The sequence below is a fragment of the Seriola dumerili genome, unplaced genomic scaffold (assembly GCF_002260705.1).
Source record: "Seriola dumerili isolate Sdu_G_001 unplaced genomic scaffold, Sdu_1.0 BDQW01000219.1, whole genome shotgun sequence".
NCBI lineage: Eukaryota > Metazoa > Chordata > Actinopteri > Carangiformes > Carangidae > Seriola > Seriola dumerili.
In genome coordinates this window covers 3,877,431-3,899,799 of record NW_019174474.1, presented here as the reverse complement: position 1 = coordinate 3,899,799, position 22,369 = coordinate 3,877,431, and the positions used below count along the sequence as shown (strand labels likewise).

The 22,369-nt window shown below is 38.3% G+C and overlaps 2 protein-coding genes across 4 annotated transcripts; one reads left to right on the top strand and one right to left on the bottom strand.

Annotated features, from left to right (window-relative positions):
• Positions 1 to 770: 770 nt before the first annotated feature.
• On the top strand, positions 771 to 8,484 carry rbm28 (RNA binding motif protein 28). Of its 2 annotated transcripts, none has more exons than XM_022754460.1 (20): positions 771 to 1,094; positions 1,346 to 1,492; positions 1,586 to 1,689; positions 1,822 to 1,897; positions 2,027 to 2,119; positions 2,252 to 2,323; positions 2,485 to 2,587; positions 2,687 to 2,949; positions 3,058 to 3,124; positions 3,245 to 3,354; positions 3,438 to 3,511; positions 3,657 to 3,792; positions 4,103 to 4,167; positions 4,274 to 4,432; positions 4,614 to 4,763; positions 4,895 to 4,969; positions 5,074 to 5,200; positions 5,586 to 5,724; positions 6,433 to 6,547; positions 7,937 to 8,484. In XM_022754460.1, the coding sequence occupies exons 1-20, from the start codon at positions 977 to 979 to the stop codon at positions 8,075 to 8,077; spliced, it is 2,334 nt and encodes a 777-aa protein (XP_022610181.1). In that variant the 5' UTR covers positions 771 to 976; the 3' UTR covers positions 8,078 to 8,484. The 2 variants fall into 2 exon arrangements, with proteins under 2 accessions (XP_022610181.1, XP_022610180.1); XM_022754459.1 differs by having other exon boundaries at positions 5,071 to 5,200.
• Positions 8,485 to 8,731: 247 nt separating this feature from the next.
• On the bottom strand, positions 8,732 to 10,727 carry LOC111228524 (leptin-like). 2 transcript variants are annotated; one of them, XM_022754462.1, is made up of 3 exons: positions 10,642 to 10,727; positions 9,828 to 10,017; positions 8,732 to 9,731 (listed from the first exon to the last, which is right to left on the bottom strand). In XM_022754462.1, exons 1-3 carry the CDS (start codon positions 10,680 to 10,682, stop codon positions 9,396 to 9,398), a joined length of 567 nt encoding a protein of 188 aa, XP_022610183.1. In that variant the 5' UTR covers positions 10,683 to 10,727; the 3' UTR covers positions 8,732 to 9,395. The 2 variants fall into 2 exon arrangements, with proteins under 2 accessions (XP_022610183.1, XP_022610184.1); XM_022754463.1 differs by lacking the exon at positions 10,642 to 10,727 and adding an exon at positions 10,116 to 10,141.
• Between the last annotated feature and the right edge of the window lie 11,642 nt (positions 10,728 to 22,369).

Here is a 22,369-nt window from a genome sequence, read left to right as displayed (position 1 = left end):
TAACTTAAGCCCAGCTGTGACAAAGAACGATACAGGACTTCATTCCTACCATGTCACCATTCAACAAGCTTCCTCTGTGTTGGAACGGGAGCCTTACTTCCCTTCCTCATAGGCCAGACTGCTCACCTGGCCCTATGCATTCATTTATTGCATTTTTTTTATCACATCATTTACATTTTATATTACATCTCTTGTTAATTCTTCCAATCCTGTGTTTTTCTTTCACACCTCTGACCCTCACGGTAGACATCTGTATATACATAGTGTAAATTATTCATATATCACACACAGATCCAATGTACAGTTTATTTAGTTTTTTATTCTTTATTTTTCAAGCACAATTCTGCACGTTTGTGTAAAACTTTTAGCTAAAATCTATTTGACTCGCATTAAATGCACATTCTATATTGCAACATATTACTAGAAGTGTATTTAGAGATAATGTTAAAGGGTACACAATATTTAAAAGTATCTGAAAATGTGATGTTTTGGACCTGTGATGATGACATTATTTAAAGAAACGAGTTAAGGGTATTTCTTTAATCTCTATTCTTAATTATTTTTGTTAAATTGTACTTGTTTGTCGCCCACTGGATTTAATACATTTCTCTATTTATTTTGTGATTTATGTGAGGAAGCGGCTGCAAATGTCTAACTTACCTGACAAGCTGACACCTCCGGGGCCGCAGGCGGCGCCACTGAACAGATTTTTACTGGTAAACGCGAGAAGTGACAACTTCCGGTAACTTTCTAAGATGTCTGCCCACATATGTAAACATGCGATTAAATCCGACTGCTAATGGCGTGCAAGTTAAACTGTGATATGTTTTCATCCCGCTAGCTCGTTTGACATCGAATAGTTTAATATTGACGTCTAATGCTGGATTGTCAACAAATTAGACAATAGATTCTGAATTATCACCGAGCCACACAGGCTAACATTATCGTGCTAACGTTAGCTTGACAGCGCGGAGCCATGCCAGCTCAGACTATATTCGTTCGTTCTTTACCAGCTGCAGCTTCAAATCAGCGTCTTGAGGAAATATTTTCTGAAATTGGTCCAATAAAGCAGTGCTTCGTGGTCAGAGAGAAAGGTAATGTTGACACTCATTTATTCGGGGACTTTAGGTGCACTATACTTGATCTCCTTGCACTTATTGAATAGATGTAGTAGCTGGTGCTTACACTACGGCTTTAGTGTTGTCCCTCATTTTACCAACTGAAGCCAAGTGGAGATAGATCAGATAGACTGACACTTGGTCCTGTAACTGTTGAAAACTCTTTACTAAATAGTCACAACAACATAAGTGACAACATAAATAATTTATTTGCATCTGTAAACCAGGCACAGAAACATGTCGGGGGTTTGGCTATGTCACATATTCCATGGAGGAAGATGCAAAGCGAGCTTTGAAAGAAGTAAAAGAATACGACGGACAGAGAGTTTTTCTGTCAGTAGCGAAGAAAAAAATAAGAGACAAAAAGAAAACAGGTGCGTATGAAGACATGACCCATAAACAAGCAGTTGTTTGGAAGCGCTCTAGCACTATGTCTACTTGATAACCTTGCTCATCTCTTCATTCAGGACCTGAAGAGCCAAATGCAGCACCAAAGGAGAAGGAGCAAAAACCCAAGGGCTTCAGGAATAAACAGAAATCAAGACTTATCATAAGGAACCTCAGTTTTAAGGTGCAGTGAGCTTCAAAATTAACAAAGTCAAGAGTTGGCAAGCACACTTATCCATTCCCTGAAATTCATAGTTATTTGCCGAGAACACTGAGGACACTTGCTGATTGACCTGTGGGCTGTTTTGTGTTACAGTGTTCAGAAGATGACCTGAAGGAGGAATTTGCCAAGTTTGGAACAGTTCTTGAGGCCAAAATTCCCCTGAAACCTGGTGAAAATTTTTGAATTACAACCATGCTGAGCAACATTTGAATTGTCGTGTGACTGTGGGGTCACGTCCATCACGTATTTAATCTGTCTGTTTTTTTTTTTTGTTGTTGATGTTTTCTTGTTTGCATAGATGGGAAGATGCGAGGATTCGCATTCGTCATGCTCAAAAATGTGCCTGAGGCAGCAAAAGCGCTTAATGCTATGAACCTGAAGGAGATCAAAGGTTAGTGACCGAGACTTTAGTTACTGTTGTGAAGAACATGGTTTGTTGTTGTCATCCTACTTTGAGTAACAAACCTTTATCTAGTTTGGATAGTGTGACTTGCATATTTAAACATTATTGCGTTACTCACAGGTCGGCAGGTAGCAGTTGACTGGGCTATCCCAAAGGACAAATTCACTGCCACACAGCCATCCCCAATTGCAGGTAATTTTCTGCAAGAGTCGTCAATTACGTCTCTTTTTAATATCTACAACTCATTGAAAATGAAGAGAGAACACTTTTTGTGTCCTCGTAGTCATCAGACGGTATGTCACTCATCAAAGCAAAGAGGGTAATGATTAACAATGTTTTGTTTACCTCCACAGGAAATACGACTACAGTAGAGGCAGCTGGAAAACAGTCAGACTCAGAAAGTGACACTGAAGACGATGATAAAAGAAACAAACAAGCGGCACCTGCGAAGAAAAAGTGTGAACCCTGAATATTTATATGGTTCTGTTGATATGCGATGAGGTGTTAAAATCTGGTTAACTTTCCTGGTTAATTTTGTCTCACACCTTTCTACAGAGTCAATTCGAAACCAGCTGTCCAACAAGTGGATGATGATGATGATGATGATGATGATGATGATGATGAAGATGATAGTATGGAACAAGACAGTGAGGATGACGAGGAGGAGGAGGACGACAACGACGACGATGATGATGATGATGATGCGTCCCAGGAGGGAGAAGACGATGATGATGAGAGTAGCCTTGATTCAAATGAGGATCAAGATGACAGTCAGGATGAAGATGAGGAGGATGAGGACGACGAAGAAAGGGGATCAGGTATACATTCTCAGTAGATATTTATGCACGTATTGTAAATACTTTCTTTCATGAAAGAAATGTTGAAATGTTGTTTTGACCTGGTGTGTCTGCTGCTTTTTACTCCAGCTCAGAAGAAAGCCTCGAAGAAACTTCTTCCTTCAGATGTGAAAGAGGGAAGAACAGTTTTCATCAGGTTGGCAATTCTTCTCCCAACTCAATCTTAAACCTGCTTTCGTTTATTTCACTCTATCTCGTTTCTCAATTTAAAAAAAAAAAAAATCCTTGTTATGTTATCACTATCTATCTGAATTAGGAACCTGTCCTTTGACACTGAGGAAGAGGGTCTTGAGGAAGTTCTCCTAAAGTACGGAGAGCTTAACTACATAAAGATTGTTCTCCACCCAGACACAGAACATTCAAAGGGTCAGTCATCAGTGAAACAGTCCTCTCTCTCGTGTTTTAGAAAACGGGCTGATTGACTCATTTTGGGTTTGTTGTTTCGCCAGGTTGTGCATTTGCTCAGTTTAAGACTAAAGAGGCTGCAGACAAATGCATGGCTGCAGCACAGGACGAGGCAGAGGTAATCTGCAATCTGTAATCTGCATGAATTCTGAATAATAAACCATATATATTCCCTGTATCTGCCTTTTTATAGTATGATATCTGTTTCTGTGTTTTGTGCAATGGGTTGATGCCTTGTTGTTACGCTGTGTTGTTTGATGCAGAATGGCGGCATCCGTGTAGATGGCAGAAAGCTGTTTATTGTGGCAGCAGTGAGCAGAGAAGATGCTGCCAAGCTGAAGGTCAATAAGGCGAAAGTGGAGACGGGCACCAGGAACCTGTACCTGGCCAGAGAGGGATGTGAGTAAACCCATTTCATACTCCTGTTTTCTCCTCCTTTGTTTTCTCACTCAGCTTTACTTTTTACCCTTTCGTCTTACACAGAGTTATTTGATTGAAGGGTTTTGCTTCATGCAGATTTGATGTAACATTCATAGCATTCCACATGAAAACTGTGAACCAAGATATCTCCATGTGAGATGCATGCCATGTCTGACTTGTGAGGTCCCTATTACAGTATTAGAAGTTGTCACACTACATTGCTGAACTGATTCTAGATCAATTCTAGTTCTTAAACTGTTTGTCATTCTCTTTTGCTTTCAATGCCCAGTGATCCGTGCTGGAACCAAGGCTGCAGAGGGTGTACCTGAAGCAGACATGATCAAAAGAACCAGAGTGAGTTTCATCAACACGATCTTTAATGCATGATTTTGAGAGATTTGTAAGCATGTCTCTTACCCCTGATTCACCTCATGTATTTGGTTTTGTCTGTTTCCTTTAGTTTGAAGAAGTAAAGAGGGCCAAGCTTCGGGACATAAACGTGTTTGTGTCAAAGACTCGTCTGTGTGTCCATAACCTGCCCAAGTCGGTGGACAATAAAAAACTCAAAGCCCTCTGCCTTCAAGCCATTAAGGGCGGCAAGGGAGTCCGCATCACAGAGGTGAGAAATCATGGTATGCCGGTAGACATTTCATTGAAAATGGCAGTGCTGAATAGATAATTATTTTACTACAGTTTTGGAAAACATTGCTATTTGGCAGGTATAGAATTAAAAACATTGTGTCGTTGTGCCCAGTAGGGGGTATCGTTGTCACCCGTATAACACCCGTTTTTCCTTTCAGTGTCGGGTGATGTATGACAAGAAGCCACAGAAGGGTCAGACGATGGGACAGTCATTAGGCTACGGCTTTGTCCAGTTCCAGGACCATGAACATGCTCTCAGCACACTTCGTTACCTCAACAACAACCCTGATATCTTTGGGTCACACAAGGTGCTTTTTTGCATTGGAGTGCTTGAGTGCTGAAATCATTATCAGTGTGTTTAAAATCAGCTTTGTTCTAAATGTATTTATTTGTTTGCTATTTATTTCCTTTCCTGGTCCAATCTTGTGTCATCCTGCAGAGACCTATTGTTGAGTTCTCCCTGGAGGATTCGAGGAAACTGAAAATAAAGGAATTGCGACAACAAAAAAACAAGGTGTTTCTTTGTCATAGTTGCCACTTAGAATTCCCGTTCAAATTATTATTTTTTTTTTCAATTTCTAAATGGAAATTAATCCTGTGTGGTTGTTTTGGCAGCAGTTTTTCCAAAATCATCCTGTGAAAGGAGGAGCAAAACCTCAGTCCCAGCCGGCTGGAGATGGAGCAGGACCTAGGAAAGGTGGAGGAAAAGCACAGTCCTCATCAGAGCTGACAGGAAACGAGAGAAGTATGAAAATATTATTAGGCAGTTGGACATGAGGTTTTAATCCACACGGGTTCAAATGGGTTCCTGTTCTTTTGGACACACCCCAATCAGTGATGTCACAGTTTATGATAGGTGATGGAGAACACCTGCTGTGATACATACATGCTGTTCCCTGTTCTATTAAGCATGTAAAAAAAAAAGTGATGGGGAAAAAAAATGACACACTGTCACAGGACAGATACAGTACAGCACACTAGTGCTGAGGAGAAACCATATTTCCTTTAACTGGCTGTAACACTGGATTAAACTCAAACATAAGCCTTTTACATTTGCTGTTACCATTTACATCCTTCTTATTTTTGATTTTTGATTTTTGCTCTGTCCACTTTTTTCCTGTGTTTATCAGCTCCCCCTCAAAACCAGAAAAAAGACAGAGGCTACTCCGGCTTCCAGACCAACCCTGAGGTCGAGCACATAGACTTGGAGAATGGAAAGAAACGAAAGAAGGTTCTACATCTGCCTTCTCATCGGGGACCTAAGATCAGGTGCAGTTTTTATTACCTTTACTAGTCTCATGTCTGCTATACTCTCCCTGCCACTCTGTGTTTAAGCAAATAGAAAGTGACAGAAAAAAAATTCATAACACTGACATTTGTAGGATATGCGTGAATCAATTTTCAGTCAATTTATAAAAATTAGACACATTTGCAAAAAAAGCATTAGAGAAATCTCCTTCTCTCTTATATCAACACAAGTAGTAATTGTGGTACCAGGGTACAGACATGATGTAGCACTGCTTGATCACTTTTTTTTTTTTTTTTTTTAACATGAGTGTCTTGGTACCACACTTGTTGCTTGTGTCAACATTGTATCAGTGAATTTTGCTCTCATTTGTTTGCCAATCTGCCTTAACCCAAGTTCACTTGCTTAAGTATAAGAACCGAGCAGTTTGAATCCTAAAACTTCTTTGAATATCATTTCTTGTATTATCTGGCTAATAATAACTCAAAATCACTCCAGTTACCACAAATGTCGAGTAGTCTTTCCCAGCTTGTCTAACTGATGTGACCCGTTTTGTGCTGTCAGATACAAACCACAAGTTTTAGACTGCCATGTAAAACAGTAGAGAAACATTGCCTCTGAAAACCTGAACTGAACCTGAACCTGAACTGAAACTGTATGAAAATACTGACTGTGACTCAACAGTGAGCATCAGGACTAAGTTACAGACTGTGAACTGTTGTCTTTTGCAGAATGCGTGATAAAGGAAAGCAGCAAGCTCCACCACCCAAGAAAGCAAGACCTGGATCCAACAGGAGAGAGCACCAAAGACAACAGATGGAGAAGCCCACACAGCCCAGAAACCAGGTTTATACATATTCTGTCGTACTTGCTTATTCGTAATCTGGGGTCATATTCTGCTGAGGCACTGATTTATTAGAAAAAAAAAATGAACTGGATTTAAGCATTAAAAAAATGCTGCAGCAGATTTACTGAAGACTGCTCATTCATGTTTTCTAGTAGTTTAATCCATATGAAATATTTCTGTTTTGGCGCCACCAAGTGAAATTGTAGTGGTATTACCACAATACTGTCTAGAAGAAGATTGGCAGAAAAACAGCAGGGATTTTATTTGAGAAAATTACATTAAACAACTAGGAAGTCAGTTGAAAGTAATCAGGTATTTCACCATGTGTTCTACACATGATCTGTGAAGTGTTAAGTCATGCTTAAATATGGATTCTCTCAGTTTTACACATTATTAGACGTGCGCGCAGCCCTATGTCTATAAGACCACAGGGCTAACTTTAAGTTTAAGAGATGAACATGAACAATAACAACGAGGATAATTTTGAAGTGAGTTTAGAAACAATTTCTCCATCACACTTGTGTTACTGTGGCTAACACCCTGATCTTTCAGTCATACTTGATTAGAACCTTGTTTAGAGTACTGGTGGTGAAGTGATCATTTTTTAAAATTTTTATAGAGTGTTAGCTAATGGCTATAACACTACAATGCGAGCTAATGTTAGGCTAACAAGCCAACACAGAAAAGCTGAAACTAAAAAAAGCGCTGAGAAAGTGCTTTACGGGAGAGGAAGGCACATCGGCTGCTCTGTGCCACAGGAGGAAAGGATTTTTTTTTTTTTTTTTGTCTTTTTACTTTGTAAATGCATTATTGCATGATCTGCCCCTTTTCAAAGAGCAATTTCTCACATATCTTTTAAATGTGGCTGATTTTAGTTTTAAAATGCACTGATAATTTCAAATCGCTGGAACTGAATGAAACAAAACATGTTTGAGTGTAACCATCTTTGATTTGATGTCATGACATTTTGAAAGATAACGCTGGTAAAGGCCCGCAAAGTACAGTGTAACTCTTCCCAATTTACTGTGTAATTTCTTTGTACTAACAGTGTTCCAGTACCGTAATACTGATACATACATTAGGTACAAGGGAAGAAGATGTGAAGTCAGGAGTAAAGGGGCTTTTGTACTGACACTGCACACCATCCACTGTCAGTACAGAACAATCGCACTGTAAATTTGGAAGGAATACTCTGTATGTTGCAGGCTATGATCTAAAGCGTTAACCATCACGATCACACATCTTACTTTGAGCACTAATCTCTGCCAGCAGTGCTATTTCATTCTCAGTTTTGTTTTTAAAACGGTAGCCTGTCAGTTTGGTGATACTTTATCAGAGGTGTCCTGTTACACCTCTTAACTGTCTTTATTTGGTTTTGTTTTTTCCAGAAGGTTAAAGCAGAAAAGAAACATTTCAAGAGAAGGGACGGAGACCCTTTTGACAACCTGGTGGAGCAGTACAAGAAGAAACTGATGGGTAACAATGACAGGAACACCATTATCAAAAGAAACAAGTGGTTTAATAGTTAATACTGTGCGTGTGTGTACTGTATATTTGTATTTTTGTGTGTGTGAAAGAGAAAATGTGCTGGAATCTTAAGTCTTTAAGGCTCCATATTTAACATCCTGAGGTTTTACAATAAATACAATACAATAGTTCTTTTTTTTTCAGATTATACAGTATGTGATACCCATCTACTGTACGGTTACTTAAATTCCATCATCCTGTTCCTGCATTTTCGTAATCCATGCTCATGGAAACACGGAGCAAACTATTTTACAATCCATGTTTGTTTATTACCACGAAAACAAGCTGAATTATGTAAGGATAGAGTTTTTCTGTGTATGTCTTTTTAAGAAAATATACAAAAACACTTGAATTAGTGTTTTATTGTTAATCTTTACATTTTTGTATTAAATCCTCATTTGTTTCAGGATTCAAAGATGTGTCAATTCCTGATGATAGTTGCCATTTCATCGACTTTTTTTAATGTTAGTTTCAGCAGAAGTTAATCATAAGCCGATAGCTCTGGATAAACACCTCCCACCAGCCTGAATATACAAGTGGAGTAAGAGATGGACAGCCACAAATGGCATTTAATATTAACCAGGTCTGTGTAGGCGTTTTCACTTTCACTCTTTCACTCATTTCACAACACTGACAAACTTGCTCAGACAAAAAGATCATTTTGTTAAATATTTATTCATAGTTTAAACCCATTAGTTATAAAAAATACCATCAACTGTAAAAAAAAAATATACAAAATGTCTAATGCTATAAATAGTTATTTTGGAAGAGCTGATGATATTGCACTGAAAGTTGCCCTTTACCCTTCCTGTTCTGTCCTAGTTCTCATGCAAACACATCTGTCACTCTTGGCAAGTTTCCTCCTGGTTTTTAGGAATTTCCAGACATGACATCACTGTTCATTGTGATGCTTCCTTATGTTGCTGATTCAGCTTCAGGACTGAATTAATGTTAAATTCTTTTTTCTTTTTCTTTTTTTGACACGACATCGGAGTCATAATACAAACTATAAGAAGCTGATTTACCTTCATGTGCAAAGTATGCTGTAGATCAGTTTGCATACAAACATTCTTATGGAAACAACACTTTTGCTGCAGACATACCAATGAAGAGACAATGTTACAAAATACATATTTTATAGATAAAGTAGATAAATAAATATGTATATAAATAAGTGCATGTTTAAGAATAAATTTCCTTCAAAACACATTGCAAAAGTTCAACATGGCCAGGGGGAATGCTAAGTCAGACATCACTGATGCAAACTTATCCAGAGAATCAGGCCAACAACTTATAAATATTGGTCCTAATGTCCATTTTTCAGCAAGTCTCAAGATGATCCAGATTTTTCAGCAGCAGATTGAGGAACTCTTTCACTCTCATGAGAGCTTCGATGCTCACCGTGTGGATGAACTCTTTTCGACTCTGTAGTTTTTGCAGAGGCCCCGACACTGGAGGCTTTGGCCGCTGCTCACTGCAGTGCCCCTGCCTCCACTGATTGAGGTAACCCGTCAACGAAGAGATGTCCAACTTGACCTGGGAGACCCCGTTAAGGGTGTCAGAGATCAGGCTGTTGTAACCCTCCAAGACTGTCACTATGGAGGCGGGTCCATCCAGATCATCAGCAGGCTGACTGAGTGTGAGGCCAGCAGGGACCTGCAGCGAGAGAGACAACACCATTCAGTCCAAAAACACTTCAACCCCTGTAAACATTTCACAGTCTGTCACCACAAACAGAACTACAAATATTACCTGCAAGTCTTTGTCCAGCCTGACAACCAGCTGTTCAGCCATCCATTTCACTTTTGATTTCATCTTCACGACTTCCGTTGGCAGAGGAGCAGCTGTGCACAAACTTAAAGCTTGCAGCAGAGAAAACAGGAGAGCCAGAGTGTAGTCCATAGTCCCAGAGTTGTACAGAATTGAGAACAGCACTGTATGCCTAGGAGGAGAATGGAATTGGACATGATCAGAGATTGAGCAGGTCACTCTACCTTTTTATGTTGTTTGTAGATCTTCATCATTCATTTGCTGTTTCACCATTGTGTCATCTCACTAAGACAGCAGACATGAGTTCATATCAGCATGTCATCAGTTTATACTTATCAACATGCTTCCTTCCAGTAATTTACTCAATATGTTTGATTATGGCAGCAAATATTTGTGATAGAGACACCTGTGAATTTCTGGCTTTGTAAATGGTACAAAGATCACTGACTTTAGTTAACGGTGTCTTTCTCAACGCCAAGTTTTCCACGCTACACGCATCTACATCTATGCTACAGGCTCTGTAAAGAACAGACCGAAGGGTAAAAGCTGACTAAAAAAACAACTATGATACACACACAATAATCAACAAGAATTTCTCTGACATTAATTACAGATACATGCAGCGTTTAAAATTCCCAGAGGAGCTATTAAAAGTTAAAAGTTGAACAAACTGACTAATGGAGAAAAGACCATGTGTGATCTGTGAACACAGATGGTGAAACAAAGAAGGAAGAGCTGAAGCCTGAGAAAAGGAGGTGGTGAATGAGATGGAGATGGAGAGGAGAGTTGGCCTTACCTCGGCTGGTGTCCGTGTTGTATGCCACTGTTAGGCTCCATCAGGATATCTTATAGTGGAGGGCTGTTGACTCATCTCTTACTCACCTCTCTCCGACCCCCCGATTCCCCCCTCACCCTCCTCCTCACTTACCTCTCCCCATCTCATACCCCTGAATCCCCTGGTGGCACTGCAGGGGACGGGAGGGCAAGTTGAATATGCAAAACATTTTTTTAGTAACTATCCTGTGACATATTTGAGTCACATAGCAAAAAAATTTACTGTATTTTATCAAGATTAGAAGTGTTTGTGGATGAAGCTGATTTTTCCCTTTAGAAATAGCTGGAAAATACTTAAACATGTGGCTCAGTCTCTCAGTAGCCACTAAACAACTTCATTGGAGCTGTAGGAAGTAAAGTGTTTTGGTCAAAAGTATTTGAACAATAGTATTTGAAAATTAAGGAAAACACTACATGTAGACATAGTAAATCCAGAATTACACAACATCTCCATATATCCATGCAAAACCCAGAATACTGATGAACTACACAACAATCTTTGTAATCTAATTATGTGACTGCAGCTTGACTGGCCAAACAGTCACCATGCCTTATATGTCCTATCCTGTTCTGACACACACTTATCTTCACTGCTAAACATTGCATAATGCCACCAGGGTCCAACAGTTAATGCCTGTATTTATTTAGCATGTACCACAACAGAGTGTGTCCAGGCACACGTGGTGTGTGCAGTAGCAGGATATAAAGACAATAAAAAAATAAAGAAACACTTGTTAAAAAAAAAAGAAAAGACAAGACAATACAGCAGTGATATGAAAGCGATATAGATATTGTTTGAGAATAATTGATTGTTGTTTGTCTAAATACAAGGAGCCCAGTATAACAAAGATCCTCACTGGTATCATGTTTATTCATGGAATACAGAGCTGCAACTTTATAATTGTATTTCATTTACTTTTTTCATATTTTTTCAATCAGTTTCCTGTATACACAGATTGATATCAAATATCTTCTTTTTTTTTATTTTTTTTTTTAGGTATGTACGTGTATGATCTTGTTGTTGGTGACTACCAGCCACACGTACAATATCTGAGTCACAACATAATACACATATACTGTGACATTTGAAAAGTGTTTGCAATAATAAGAACATGTAAAAACAAAAAAACAAAAATCAGCCAAATTTTCATGCAGTTTAGAATCTCAGACACAGACAGAATGGACTTCCCATATGCAAATGTAATATATATATGTATATATATATATATATATATATATATATATATATATAAAATAAAACAGATCAAATATAAAATAAAAATCAGGAACAATTTCATATACTGACTCATATGTCTGGCCGATGCAAATATGTATGTTTGTGTACGTATGCTTATATTGTACATATTGCCTAACTATATATCCATCCCAAAGCCTGTCAATATATGTTGATATTATATACAGAAGGGTCCAAAACTCTCAGAACACTTTCCCAGAATGGAAAGACAGACTTGTTAAAAATTTATGAGAAATTAATAAAAAAAACCTACATAAACATGTAGAATTTTTATATTTATGTTGTTTTAATAAACTTGCACATATAAATTAAATATATATCGTTAGTATATATGCTTGCAACATGTTGTTAAAATTCATCATGGAAATTTTAAATATACAAATTTTATGATGGTATGATATGTTATAAACTTATACCTTCTTATATCCAGAGGATGTATATATGTATATGTATATGCATATATATGACAACGATATGTATGACATTAATGGCAGCATCATTCTTGACATATACAGTATGTCATATATTACATTTCTGTGTGGGTTCAGTTGATGTTTGTCTGAACACTTGCACATTTAACCCTAGGAAATCATTATGGATGAGTCTGACAGCTTCGGAGTGACACGTCCTGAAGGTTGTTCAGGCAGCAGTTGCAATTCCTCCATAAGCATCTCGAGGTAAGCAAAAATGGTTTTATATAAACATATATTATTTTGTGGGTGGCACATCACAAAGTGATTGTGATACGTTCTCAGAGATTGTGTACTGTGCAATACGCTACGAATGATCAGTTCCTCCTGTGTCAGAGAAGTAGTAGTTGCACATATATGATATGAATCTGCCTAGGATTCTCTTCAGTCTGGCCTCCATTTTAAAGCAGTTGCTGGAATTAAATTTTGCTTAATTTCTACATTAGTACACATCACTTTTCCTGTGAACTGAGTATGAGAGATGCAGTCTTTCAATAAACAATAGCACTGTCATGTTAAAACAATACATGCCAGATGTTTCTAATGAAGGCCACCTGTCTTTTTAGATAGACATATGAGGATGCATTTCTCGCCCATTTAAGTTTCATGTTGCTCTAATTCACTGCTCTTTTTGGAAAACCGTTTTGACATCCATGTATTTTTCAAGCAGAGCGGCTATTTTTGGAAGCAGATTTCTGTTGTTGCTCTGTGGAGAAGGAGGGGAGTGGCTGTGCAGAGCAAATTTATATTTCTCTGAAGCAAAAAGAGGTCAACGAGGCCAAGCGTGTGTGTATGTTGGAGGGGAGGTCTGCAGCGAACAAAATAGGACCACAAAGGCAATTTCAGCTTCCTCTCAAGGTAATTTACAGTAAATCCTACATACTGTTAATAACCTCATGCACATGCTCCAATGTGCTGTCAGCACACACGCACGCAGATACGGAGGTCTCATAAAATGATTAACACATGGTCATGGCCACGCTTTGGGCAAAATAAACAGACGTGATAGGATCTGAAAATTGTTGGGAAAAAGACACAGCAAAAGACATATTTCTGGGAAGAAAAGCAAATGGGGGACAGTGTCCCACTTGTATTTTCAACGGGAATAGTGCATTATTCATGAAAGAAAAACATGAGGGAATGAAGTGACTGATGAAGTTGGATGGACAGTTTCCAAATATTGTTAAAAGTTTCTTAAGAGTTGTTGTGCTGGGGCTTCTGGGAGCTCTCTTGCCAGCACCAGAACTGACATCTGGGATGAATAAAAGCTTCCTGTCGCTAAAAATATTTTTAAATCAGAATTTTGTCTGCCAGTATGTGGCGTCTCAGTATACAGGAAACATTTTAAGATAATGTAGTGGTCAGTCAGATGAGGTTTTGACTATCACTTATTGCTGCCACACAGGGGAATACAGTTCCAATGTATCTCCTTTGCAAATAAACAGCGTCATGCTTTATTTTTACGTTTGAGATGGATCTGTGTGGTATCTGCGGTGTTATCAATTTGACTACAAGAGTCAATCTAAATGTTCATGCCTCTTCTAGGTGCGGGAAAAAAAAAAACTAATAAAAAGGGTGAATCAGAGTGATTTCCTCTTAGCCAGACAGAGTTGTTAGTTTATGAGTATGAGTTTATGTGTTCATTTAGCCCACAGTTCTCAGCATGCACAAACTAACTCCAAACAGCAGAGACACACTTTTGTGGCTTTATTACGAACTGCTACTGAAACAAACTGTGGCTCCAGAGTTTTATGTTTGGATTCCCCTTTGATCATGGAGAATCGATCAGATTGCATCCCTGCAGGACAAGAAGTCACCTCCTGGAGTGTGACAGAAGGACACTGCAAGGCTTCATTAATAATTCATGAAGATTTTATGTCACATGACTTATGGGAGCATATGAGTCACATGCTCATAAGAAGTGTGTGTCCCTCTTGAATCAAACTATACACACTTGCGCACACTGTAATACTGCATGTATAGTATCCATTAACCCTCTAATGTTAGGAGGACGGATGTGATTACTTCAGCAGTGAATGACGTAGAATAATATGCTGACCTATAGGTTAACAGCGTGTTGCCGACCTGTTCCCCTAGCAGCAGAGGGTTGAGCCATGTTAATAGGTCTCGTAGCATCGGATTACTTGTCCAGATGTAGCATGGAAACCAGGAATTCCACTCAGCAGGAATTGCCTGGATGAGTCACAGGAATGACGAGAATTCACATTCAGTGATCCTGGACGTGCCGCCCTGCAGGATGGAGTGTTGTTTTCACCCCCAGACACTTGAATGACGTTAATGCCGTAAAACTGGTCTGAAAAGACCTGAATCAGCATTTCATGAGCCAGAGCTCAGCAAATGTCCAGTCAGAGCATCTTTAACAAAATATGTTAAGCAAGGCTGGGTTGTGTGTACAGAGCAAAAGTGGCCTATTACAAAGGATTAAGTGAAAGGCTTTAAACACCTCAGGGAATTCATGCAGACTATAACTTGTAAAAGAAAAGTTGGCTGCTGATGCTCTTTCTTATATTTCTGTGAATGTTGAATAATACATCTGACACGTGTTTACTGTAATCCCCATTCCAGCCAGTCACATGACTCCAGTGTAAAGTTTTTGATTGGATTTACCAAAACTGATTTATAATAATCAGGTTTACTATAAGGAGTTGATTTATCTTTACACAATTAATACAGAAAACTCTCTGCACCACACCGAGAAAAGACCACCACTGAAGATAAATTGACTTCATGTGATAGTTTACATGAATTTACTTTAAAGGAAAACTCTACATTTTGTATTATTTTGTCGACTCTTTTTGTGCTACGGGATGTTGTGTGCACGTTGCTATAAATTCATTCCCAAATATTCCTTCATATAGAGAATGCTGAGTATCTTGAAACATGACATTTTAAGAAATTTTAAGAATGAAAGTAAAGGTCTGAAAATAAACCATCACATAGACACAATGCGTATTCATTTGAACACCATGTCTAGAACTGTGTAAATTTATTTTACTTCAAAACAACCAGAAAGTCTTTTCTTTGCCAGGGATGTGTCTATGTACACGGTTACAGAAAATATCAATGGGATAAGTGTGTAGTTATTAGTTTATGTGCACCATGTTCCGTCCACCCAGCTCTTTTCAAAGGGATTTATTTAATATTTAAAATGTATTATCTGATATTTGTAAATGTGTACTGAGATTCCTGAAAGAATATATGTGTATGGCCCTATAGACAGAGGCGGACAAAGTACACATCACTTGAGTGAAAGTAGAGATACTCCTGGTCAAATATTACTCCAATACAAGTAAAAATGCTTTTAAATAATTAAGATACTAAAATACTTAAGTATTCAAAAATTATTTTTTATGTCAACTTGTTGTATTGTTCCACAGAGGAACAATACAACAACAATGCATTTACAGAGGCTAAAGACTCTGAAACAACCTACTGAATTAAATGACTTACTTGTAGAACCTGTAGAATAAAAGCTTGCTGAATAATAATTAGTAATAATTAAATAATATATCAAAGCCTATAGAAATTACCATAAAAACACAATTGAATCAACTAAAGGACCGCTATTTCGTATTTCTTTTTTTTCTTTAAGGCAGTGATGAAGTTTGGTCATGGTAAACACAGCAAACATTTAAAAGCAAAGGAACCTTTCTTTATTTCTAACATTTCAAACATGGACGTCAGATAAGGTCATGGTGTTCTGGTGAAGAATCCACTGACTCATCTTTATCTAACGTAGCCATCCTTACAGTTCATACAGAGCAGTTAAAAAATGCAGCATGCACAACATGACTGACAGTGTAGGAGTTGACTGTGATTGGTTTTTCTCCTGTGAGGAAGACCAATCACATTTTCAAGATAAAATAAAATTCTTTCTGCTGACTAATGAGCTTTCAAGTGTAGTAAAAGTAATACAATTCTAAAAAGAAATGATACTCAAGTAAAGTACAGAAAATATCATCCATAGCCAATTAAACATTTGCATAAAGAGAAATGGTGTGAAATGATGGCAAGTGGCATGGCAGGAAATATGCAGGTGTATAACTTCCTAGATATTTTGAGATTTGTTTACAATTCCATCCAGAGAGAGGGAGACTGCACGATACAGTATGTACTGCAGTAGATACCAACTCCTCTATATGTAGTCAGAGCGCACCATATCTCAAGACTCATTTTATGTCACACCACCGGTTTTATAGTGTCTCATAAAAAATGAAACAAGGAAGGAGTATGTTGTGATTTTAATGAGACAGATGTTAATTTCAGCGGAAATATGATTAGTTTATGAAGTACTTCATGTGAAAATAATGAGCTAAAATCACCAGACCATGTAGTACATTTGTATTTAAATTTAGAGTAATAAGATCAGAAGGTCCACTACTGTGCAAGTTAAATGTAGAGTGTAAGGATGACCTTTAAGACCAGATCATACAGACGAACAGTACATCAGTAATAAAATTCATTCAAAATTTTAATCTATGAAAAAGTCATGAAAGGGAAGTCGGGAGAAGCTAAAAATGCAATAAGGGTCCATTAATGGATAGGTTTACATTTTTTTCAGGACCATCTTAAAGCACCATTCACAAGAACGTTGAAGGTGTTACTGGTTGCTGGGCTGTATTTTGTCTCCCATTGCTTACACTGAAGTCGCTTTAAGCTCGGATCTCTCTGTGGCCAGTATGAATGGGAGGAACAATTACAGCGACCAATAAACCTTTCACTGTACATATGTCAGTATTGTCTTAAGATAGACTTGATAACATGTGAACCTATCCTTTAACATTTATGGGAAGATAATCAGGGATCAAGGTTTCATACTATGGCAAACTAGTCCTGCTTTGTCTTCATATATCAACGCTGTCATAAAGCAAAAATCTTCTCTTTTCTACATGAAATATATTGAAAGTATTATCAGTTGGTAATCGAAATCAGGTATTGGTCCGTTGTTTGAATCAGCACCTGAAATTACAGACATGCAGGTCACATCTCTCACTTTAAGAGCAACTAAATTATATCACAAAAGCCACAGGATTTTTCAGTGGCCTTCTAACAAATAGCTTTTGTCTACTATTGGAAAAAGAAAATGGAAAAAACAAAAAGCAGGCTAATTTTTTTGTTCCAGTTCCATTAACATTGTAACAGGGATGCGAGTGCAGCCTCCTGGTAGAGAGAATAAAAAAAACAAACAAGCAAAATCCAGTCATATGTCTGCCAGTTCTACACATGAACATCCATGTCGCATAAGTGCTCAAGCATTTATCACCAGGGCATCGCTCATCTTCAGGTAACTACAGATGACATGGTCACCCCACAGCAGGTTTAAGAGAGCATTTCCTCACGTTATCTCTTTGAATTACTCAAGACCGAGCAGGACGTCAAAGCTGACTCAGGGGAAAATACTCCTTTAGAAAATAGGTTCTTCGCATGTAAGTGAAGTTTTTGAAGTGGCAGCTGCCGAGCCTCAACTGGAATAGTGAAAGCACTTTGTGTGAATAATAAACCACAACACATGATGAGAGCAACCACAAAACACGTTTTCACAAACTGCAGGTGTTGAGAAGATCAACAGAGTTAAAAAAAAAAAGGACTTGAAAAATAAATGTATAACAAAAAGTCATTTAGGATTTATGATTTATGATTTTGTCACTGAAAAATTGAAGGACTTAGCCAGTGTTCTTCTCATTGTTAACGTGATAATGAATAATTTTGCTGATGCTCTTGACAGCTCGCTTTTAAAGGTACATATGTTCATCTTCCTTTATATTTTCCCAGCATGTTTTAAGACATAATATACAAAAATACTTGAAAGACAAAGTGTATCTTCAAAAAGTACTACTTCCTTGCTAAATAACTTGTTAAACAAATAACTTGTTAAATATAAATGTAAAAGTGAAAGTTTAATTGCTGGAGCACAAGTTATTCTAAACCAGAAAACAGAGAGCTTGATTTCTTGCTACAAGCTTAGTGGAATATTTCTGAAGTCAGTGGATGAAGAATTGTTTAATCATGTGTTTGTGTGTGTGTTTTACTGGAAAGAAAATTGCATCATCGCTATGCAAACGTGGTAAAACTTTTGATTTGCACCTGTTTTATAGTGTGTTTTATCCAGATTTGCACGATACCACAGAAGCTCAGGAAATGAGTAATAATGACAAATTTCTGCAGAAGTTGTTTATTTAATTGGGACTTGTTCACAGGAGCACGTTCTGACAGAGACCACAGCTTCCCATTCACTTTATGGACGAACTCATACCTTCAGATTGTTTAAATGTATTAGACATTTATCATAAAACCAAGCACATGTATAAATTTTTAAAAATGTTACAATTACAACCATGAATAGGTACAGTCAATTTCTATTTTATAATGCTATATATGCCGTACACAAAGACACCTTCATCAAACTCCTTGTCATCATCATAACTGTGTCCATGAATTTAAGTGTAATTTCCTTAGTCAAAAAAAAAAATAAAAAAATTTGAGCAATGCTGCCACCTTCTGGAAAAATTAAGTGACACTTCACATGCATTCAGAACAGGAGTAATGGGTCTCAGTGCTGCTCCTCAGGAAAGAGAAAGCTGCTAGTTTTCAGTCAAACCAACTAAGCCAGAGAATGATTTACATCTTGTTTTTTAAACCACTTACTTAACACACACAGGAAAGGCAGCAAGGTTAATGACGAACAGGTTTGACATGTTCTATATTATGTGTTGCATCATTATACGTTTATTGCCAAATTTCCTATTTCAACCACACACTCACTTTTTGTGTTGGATAGGTCACACTATTTCAAAGTTATATACATTTAAACTTAATTGATGGGCAAATTGAGAAAACAACATTTTCACAACACATAAGTTGAGCTCAAAAATTTGAATTTGAATTTCGAATTGGATGCACATCTTCATTGATGTAAGGGTCCATTGCAGATGCTTTTTGGGGTAAGGGCTTCCTGGATAGTCATTTGACAGCAAGCCCAGACCGCAAAAAGACCTGAAAAGAACAAAACTACTCAGCTGAAATCACGGCCACCATCGCACTCAGTTGATGTGAACCACGGCATCTGAAACACACAGTTAGGGATCCATGAGACTGAATGTAAATTAGGAACAAAATGGGTTATATATAATAATAACAGTTTTATTCTTCTTCCCCTTCTATTGAAAAGGCCTCAGATAGGATATAAACCCTGCACCCAAACATCGAGAAGAACAGTGATGAAGTTGATCTCAATTCCTTAAACTTGAAAGTGTATGTGCCATTTCTTACTCATTTTACTACATACAACTAAAAAGAAAGGGAAAAAGGGGAATATGAAAGCATGCAGTGGTATTTAGGTATTTCTTTTACACTCCACTTGGATACAAATCACTGTTTTTCTAACTCAGAGGTTCTTGTCAGCAGGTCAGCACCAGGCTGTCCTTTCTGACGTCATCGAAATGTTTGTGCAATTGCTGTTCATTATGCCATTTTTCCCTCTTAGACATAATTGCTTTTGTTTAAAAAAAACATTTTAACGCGCTACAACAGAAGGACTGAGCAGATTATTACTTTACAATTATGTGCATAAATGTAATTGTCTCTCATTTCAGCATGATTTTGTTATGGGCTGATTCTGACTTCAAAGAGAGAACACATCAGACATGTATAATCATAGACTGATGGTAACATGCACTGAATCAGTCACTGATCATTGTATGCTCACCCTGTCAGAACTGATGATCACTGATTGACCATAAGTACGGGAAAAAAAAAAGAATCAAAAATGAATCAAAAGACCATGTGGGGAAATGTCCTGTACACCTAATCCAATACACAACCACAAGCCATAACTTAAGCAAGAAATTATAGCTATAGATTTGTGAAATACTAGTTTCTACACCCTTCCCTAAATTCCTTGTTTTGTGATTTACCCTCATGACACCTTACACCTCAGAAAGCCAGTAACTGACGTTGGGGTGTAACGTCAATTGGCACAATATAAAGCAAAAACGCACTTGAGATTGACATATTTTGCTTTCATACAAGCAAAGATAATTCAATGAAACTGGGGCTCTTGTGAATGACACTGAAATGTCCCAGAGCATGCTGGAGCCCTTCATGACTTTTCTAATAGAAGGTAAGAATGAATACTGCTTGTGAATCAGAAATGGAGATAAAAAAAAAAAAAAGTCAGAAAGATGAGAATATCAGTATATTGTGTGTGAAGCTATAGTTAGGAACGAGTCCAGCGAGGGGAAAATCTGGATTTCAGGTGATGTAAGGTTAAATGTGGACACACACCTGCTTGTAGAGCACAATTTGGCGTTAAAGGTGGCATGCTGCACGGACACAAATATTGAGAGGTGTTATTTATCTAACTGAACATCATACAAATCAGCAGCATCTTTATATTCTTTATAACACACCTATCACCCAGATAGTAGGCCGTTGACGTCATTTCACACAGGTGCCATGTAGCAAAAACTTGGTGGCTGCAGGAAAAGGTAAAATATATCATGTGTGGAGCCTATAATTTAAAAGAAGGTAAGATATCTGTTCTGGGGTGAGGGTGGGGGTGGGGNTCTCGGCCTGGTTTATGAAGTGCTACAGCCAAACAATGATGCTGCGGCCAGTGCGGACAGCAGAGAGTAGACCACACTGGATGAGCTTCATGTGAGCTGTCCATGGTTCTGAAACCAGCCTTGCCGGTAAACGCCCTAAACCCACCCCACCCCCTACTCCCACCCCAACCACCACCACCACCACCACCCCCACCTCCTCTCACGACACTGTGCATGTGTGTGTGTGTGTGTGTGTGTGTGTGTGTGTGTGTGTCTGTGTGTGTGTTGGTCGTGTGTGTGCGCGTCTGTCTGTAATGAATGTGTCCGACAATGTGTGTAGTGGCCTATGTGTGTTTAAGCGAGAACAGCATCTCATCTTCTTGTTATATGCAACATGCGTCTCTCTTGGGGTTTTTCTTGTAGCAAGGGGTTGCACTGTCAATTCATCCTGCCTATACCCACGTCACCTGGCACTAGCCTACTTACTACCCACTGAAAAATAACCCTCCTCTAATCATGGATGCGCTCGCAATCAGTGGGAGACAAACACACGGATATGACACCACGAACACTTGACAAACACTTTGAGCTTCCACCGTAAAGAGGTGATCCACAGGCGAATTTAAAGTTTTGGAAAAGACAGAAATCTCCACGCATCACCGCCGTTTGGCTGTGCGCGTCGGCAGGTCGCCGCGCTGCGAGCAACCATGACGCGCACAATCTTCAGCTACAATAACTGATATTCCTCTGACTACCGTTCAAATCCCGATCAACAATTGAAAGACAAGAATCTGGCACACGAATGCAGTCATGTAAAACACAAGAATTAAATGGTCAGTAGCTGCATTATTTCATGAGATGGTGAGATGAGGGAGAAGGTGCTCGTTACCTCTGTGCGTCTAGATGCGAATAGGTCGGGATTGTGTAAAGCCCTTGGGAGAGAAAAGAAAGAGACAGAAAATGCAAATAAAACAAGAGTATAATCACATGTAGCTAATGGCAGAGAGATAGACAGCACAAAGCATTACGCAGGGAAAACAACACACTACGTACACACAAAGATCACACGAAGAACAAACAGCCGAGGCTGTGCACATCAAATCAAATCAAAAACACGCAAATGTTCTCGAAAATGTTATTCCACAAAGCTACAGTCACTGGCAGGTATTATCCCACAGATGCGCTGTGGATGAGGAGGAAAAAAAGCATCCATATATACACACCTCCCTTACTATCGCTGATGCTCGAAGGGTTGGGGCGACGTGATGCCACTGTGATAATTTTCACTTCTGCATTTTGATTCACCTCTGTTTTCGATGCATTTTTGAGGAAATATACTTCCATTTTGTACTCGTTTCCATCCTTTCTGTAGGAAATACTGCAAAAGCCCCAAATGGAAGC